Consider the following 6,000-nt stretch of genomic DNA (forward strand, 5'->3'; position numbering starts at 1 on the left):
AGCAATTAGGCAATACAAGGAAAGAAAAGGCATCCAAATTGGAAAAGGAGAAGCAAAATTGTCTCTATTTGCAGACAACATGATATTATCTATAGAAAACTCTAAAGACTCCACCAAAAAAAAACTGTTATCACCAATGAATTCCGTAGAGTTGCAGGATACAATATCAATATACAAAAATCAGCTGTGTTTCTAAACACCAACAATGAACCACTAGAAAGCAATCCCACTTCAACCTGCGTCAAAAAGAATAAAATATTTAGGAATAAACGGAATCAAGGAAGTGACACCAGCATCTACATGCTAAAATCTGTAAGACGTTGATGAAAAAAGTTGCAGATGACACAAATGAGGGGAAATATATCCTGTGCTCATAGTTTGGAAGAATTAATATGACGAAAATGTCCCACACTACCCAAAGCAATCTACTGATTCAGTGCCATCCTATCAAAATTCTGAGGGCATTTTTCACAGGAAAACAATCCTAAAATTTGTATGGAACCACAAAACCCCCCAACAGCCAAAGCACTCTTGAGATAGAAGAACAAGGCTGGAGGCATCACACTTTCCGATTTCAAACTATATTACAAAGGTGTAGTAATTAAAACATTATGGCTTTGTCATAAAAACACACAGATGAATGGAACAGAAGAAAGAGCCCAGAGATAAACTCATGTTTATATACTCAACCAAATTACAACAAAGAAACGAAGAAGGTGTAATGGAGAAAGGATAGTCTCTGCAATAAATGATGCTGGGCAGAGTGGACATCCACACACGCCTCTGGATATCCACTGGACCCCTTACACCATGCCTAACAGTCAACTCAAGATGGATTAAATTGTGGAACGTAAAATCTGAAACCATAAAGCTTCTAGAAGAAAATGGGGCAAACACTTCAACACTGGTCTTGGCAATGATGTTTTGAATTTGACACCAAAAGCAAAGGCAACAACAGGAAAAATAAAGAAGCGGGATGACATCAAACTAAAAAGCTTCTGTGCCACAAAGGCAACACCAACAAAGCGAAAAGGCAACCTACAGGATGGGAGAAAATACTGGCAAATCACACATCTGATAAGGAGTTAATATCTAAAAAATATATCAAGAACTCACACAGCCCCAGAGTAGGAAAAAAACCTAATCAATCTGATTAAAAACTAGGCAATGGAATTGAACAGGCACTCTTCCAAAGGCATGCAGATGGCCATCAGACACGTGAAAAGACGCTTCATATCGCTCATCATCAGGTAATGCAAATCGAAACCACAGCCAGACATCACCTCCCACCTGTCAGAATGGCAATCATCAAAAAGCAGAAGATAACAAGTGTTGGTGAGGATGTGGAGAGAAGGGAGCCCTCGTGCACTGTTGGCGGGAATGTAAACCGGTGCAGCCGCCACGGAAAACAGTAAGGAAATTCCTCAAGAAGTTAAAATAGAACTAACCGTCTGATCCAGCAATCCCGCTTCTGGGTATATAACCCAAAAGGAAGTTAAATCATTATCTCAGCAATGTCTGCACTCCCATGTTCATTACAACGATATTCACAGGGAACGAGCCTAAGTGTCTGTCAACAGATGAATGGATAAAGATGTGAGAAATACTTTATGTTAATATATATATGTATATTACATATTATATAATATCTGTTCCCCACAATGAAATATTATTCAGCCATGAGACAGAAGGAAATCCTGCCATTTGCGACCACATGGATAGAACTTGACAGCATGACGCTAAATGAAGTAAGACAGAGGAAGACAAATATAGCACGTTATCGCTTACACGTGGAATCTTCTTTTAAAAAGTCAAGCTCCTAGAAAGAAAGAGAGAGTAGAAAAGTGGTTGCCAGGAGCTGTGGGGCAGAATAGGAAAGGGATATAAATGTTCAGCTACAAGATGCACAGGGTCTGAGGATCTAACGTATAGCATGGCGACTACAGTCGCTAACAGTGGATTGTATAATTGAAATCTGCTGAGACTATTGAAATGTTCAAATGTACCAAAAAATGAAATGAAATGAAATGAAATGAAATGAAATGAAATGAAATGAAATGAAATGAAATTTCTCAGACATACTAAAAAAAAAAATACCAGAAGATATTAGATAATATTTACCCAGCTCTGGTCTCTTGGCCCCTGTCCAATTCCCTCTGATCTCACAGAGACAGCCAGCTGTGGTCTGTGTCACCCATGTGTGAGTTCTTTGAATCCTGGGCATCTAAGCTGTTTGGGCTTTCAAAGCCTACAGTAAATTCATTTGTTCAACACACAGTCTTTTGAATATTCTCAACCGTCTCCATACTTTGGGGGAAATCTGAGCTCTTAACACAGCCAAAAATAAAGGGTGCCTAATTTAGCAAACAGGATGCGTGACACATGGAAAAGTATCATTTTTGGTTAACAAACAAGATTATGACTATCAAGTAACACGGCTAGTCTTGTGTCACTCACCAACTGACTCCAAAGGAGACAACCGTCTCCAAAGGAGACGACGGCCAAAGAGAAGTTCCAACAAAGTTTTAGGTTACAGCAGTACCCATGCAACACATAACCAGCCTTCCAAAATAAACAGTAATTGTACCTATCAGCTCTATTATGTTTGCTATTTGAAAAATCCAATATTATTACACTACCGACACTACATTTCAGAGTCTCTTGTGTAACAAGTTTACGATGTATTTATGGGATTTAGAAACTAAGAAGTATCCAGGAAAGTGCAGGAAGCAGCATCAGTTAACTCCTGCCTATGATGATTTCTGTCCCAATGGCTGCCAGGAAAATGTTTTCTTTACAAGCCACCCTTACCTTTACTTTAAGTGGTTAAATGAATATGTACAAATAAAGAAAATGTCTGTGTTTCCATGCGAGGTATGAGGATTTTTAAAAAATCTGTTGTAATTATTTTTTTAACGTTTGTTCAGTTTGGAGAGACATAGAGAGACAGAGCACAAGCAGGGGAGGGGCAAAGAGGGAGACACAGAGACTGAGGCAGAGACACAGACACTGAGCTTCCCGACGCGGGGCTCGAACCCACGAACCGCGAGATCACGACCCGAAGGATTTTTTTTAAACACACTTTTAAAAGGACAAGAAATTTAATTGTTGACTTCTCCCTCCCCTCGGTGTCCAGAAGAAAGGACTCTGGAGGACACTGTGTTAAACGATCCAGGCCCCTCTAACAAAGTGCCGTAGAGTGGGTGATTTATAAGCAACAGAAATCCATCTCTCACAGGTCTGGAGGCTGGGAATTCTGAGATCAGGGTGCCACTCATGGTCAGGCCCCAGTGTTGCAGACGGCTCGCTTCTGGCGGTGTCCTCCCATGGTGAAAGTGGTAAGGGACCTCTCCGGGGTCTCTTTTATAATCGCTTCCCAAAGACCCCACCTTCAAATACCACCACATTGAGGATGAAGTTTCAAAATATGAACTCTGGGGAGACATAAACCTCCCGTCTGTGGCAATTCTCAGTGGAGGACCCAAAATGAGACGCAGCCAGACGCAACTTCTCTTCCTTGATTCTCCAAACTAGGGGGAGGGACTTTCGCCAAGAGGAGCGAGGGAATCTTTAAATCCAGCAGATACTTTTGCCTTTGGAGAACATTTTGGCAAGAAGCGCCTTTTTTTTTTTCTTTTTTTTTTTTTAATGAAAAAGCTTTTTGATCTGCAGGCATCATTTGTTTACAAGATGCCATTCATTCTGTAGGGCCAGGAAGGCTCCCAGAGGAGAGAAAAGAAAGGCCCGCTGTTTAGAACATAATTAAGTCTAAATGGATGTTCACGTTTGCATATTGGCTCCTTCTTCCGGCCGCTCAGGGTAGAAAAGGTGGGAGGAGAGGGGTCACAACCCGGGCTCTGGAATAAAGAGGTCCCAGTTGGGTAGATTCCAGAAGCGAAGCACAGGGCGGGGCGTATAGGAAGGAGGCAATGCCCTCTATTCCTAACAAAAGCCAAGTCCCTCCGGCAAGGCATGAATCGTGAGTCAAAAGGGGACTTCTTTCAAAGGACACACTTATCCACACTGGTTGTGAAGAGGGCAGCCGCTCTGGCTTAAACCGCCATGTTTTGTCATTTTCACCACAAACAAAAAGATGCAATTTTCTCTACCACGTAGACATTAACCGTGCTACAGCCATGGCTCTCATCATTCTCCTTTGATTCTCGAGCTCGATTTCGGCTTCTTCGCACCAAGCCATTACTTTTCAATTTCAGCATGCAGTCATACTCGCGGATCAATAGACTGCGGAGAGTCACCGTTTCCTTATTGTTGTTCCTTCCAAAAGACCAGATTGAAGGGATCTGTTTTTGTTTGCTCGCTTCTCTTAAATAGCTGCTATTTACAAGAGATACTGTCTGTAGTGCTTTCCATGCAGAGTTTATTTACCAAGCATCTTTCTTTGCAGAAAAGGGTAATACCTGTCTGACTGCATCACCTGTTCTGGCCACATGTCCCCAAATTGTACCAGAAAATACACAACTGACAGTATGATAATCGCGGTGTGGATTTCTTCTTCTTCTTCTTCTTTTTTAAATAATATGTCAAACTCTAAACACTGTAGCAGACATGCTTTGGGGCTATCGTGACTCATTTACCGACAGCCTCTTTTATTTTTTTCTCTAGCTCATCAGCTCAAGTTTGCCAAATCAAGCTCAGCGCACTGGGCACCTAAGGAAGCGATCTATTTTCCTGCAGTCAGTACACAAAGGAGACAACGAAGCAACGACTCGCCCCATTCAATTCTCCTTCCCCTAGCTTCACGGTCTGGGTGCCCCCCCTCTCGGGATGGAAATGGGTTAGGGAAGACTGCACTGTTCCTCCTATCTGGGCAGAGCTGGACAAACAGGTGTACCCATGGGGGCATCACTCGAGCAGTATGGGTAGGAGGCCAACAGCTGCAAGCTGGTCTTCTCTCTGAACATACCCCCCACACGTATACTTGCAGGGGACTCTGCTGCTGAGTGAAATTCAACTGAAGGACGGCCCTTCTTATTTTTCATACAAGCAGGTTTTCTTTTTTTGTTAAATTTTTTTTTCAACGTTTTTATTTATTTTTGGGACAGAGAGAGACGGAGCATGAACGGGGGAGGGGCAGAGAGAGAGGGAGACACAGAATCGGAAACAGGCTCCAGGCTCTGAGCCGTCAGCCCAGAGCCCGATGCGGGGCTCGAGCTCCCGGACCGCGAGATCGTGACCTGGCTGAAGTCGGACGCTCAACCGACTGCGCCACCCAGGCGCCCCCAAGCAGGTTTTCTTAGGAAAGTAGCAGAAGGATTTAGACCTAGAGTAGATTCCTTGAGCGGTCGACAGAGCACCATTACAGGATACTGGCTATTTCTGGGGCACTTGGGTGACTCAGTCGGTTAAGCGCCCGACTCTTGATTTCGACTCAGGTCATGATCTCACGGTTTGTGAGTTCGAGCCCTGCGTCAGGCTGTGCGTTGACAGCGTGGAGCCTGTTGGGATTCTCTGCCTCTGTCTCTAGTCCTCCCCCGCTCGCCCTCTCTCTCTCTCTCTCAAACCAAATAAACATCTAAAAAAAAAAGACACTGGATATTTCTATTGTACACATGGGAAAACTAGACAAACAGACGGCTTCACCAAACGTCCAGCTAATTTCTCTCTCATACTGTTTTTGTCTCCTTTCGGGGTAAAAAAAAAACCAAAAAACAAAAACAAAACAAAACTTGTCAGCATTCCTTGAAAGCAACTGCCAAATCAGCCTCTCTCAAAACAAAAGTACTGAGGCACTCTTAGAAACTGAATGTTCGACTCGCTTTGCTTTTCTCTCCGAGCCTTGCAATTTGCAATCCAAACCTGTAATTCATGATCCATATACCACTTACCTAACACTATTTTTGTCCAACCAAAACATTAGTACAAGGCACTGGGGAGAGCCGTTCGGGAGTATTTTCTATACCTGTTACATCTATAAATCTTTAGAGACTTCTGCAAAAAAAAAAAAAAAAGGGTCACAAATTTTATCAAGTTTCTGAGGCG

The 6,000-nt window shown here is 42.8% G+C and overlaps 1 protein-coding gene across 2 annotated transcripts in view; it reads right to left on the reverse strand.

Annotated features, from left to right (window-relative positions):
- The window catches only part of LOC121013687 (histone-arginine methyltransferase CARM1-like), a 108,494-nt gene extending 106,217 nt beyond the window's left edge, over positions 1-2,277 (reverse strand). Inside the window, exon 1 of one of the 2 annotated variants that reach the window (XM_040449447.1) lies at positions 2,122-2,276. In XM_040449447.1, coding sequence (XP_040305381.1) covers positions 2,122-2,224 — 103 coding nt within the window. In that variant the 5' untranslated portion in view covers positions 2,225-2,276. Of the gene's footprint in view, positions 1-2,121 lie in introns of both variants that reach the window. The other variant, XM_040449445.1, reaches the window with a different exon arrangement.
- Positions 2,278-6,000: the final 3,723 nt, after the last annotated feature.

Source organism: Herpailurus yagouaroundi, unplaced genomic scaffold, assembly GCF_014898765.1.
Source record: "Herpailurus yagouaroundi ecotype Mexico unplaced genomic scaffold, PumYag 199, whole genome shotgun sequence".
In the NCBI taxonomy this organism is placed as follows: Eukaryota; Metazoa; Chordata; class Mammalia; order Carnivora; family Felidae; genus Herpailurus; species Herpailurus yagouaroundi.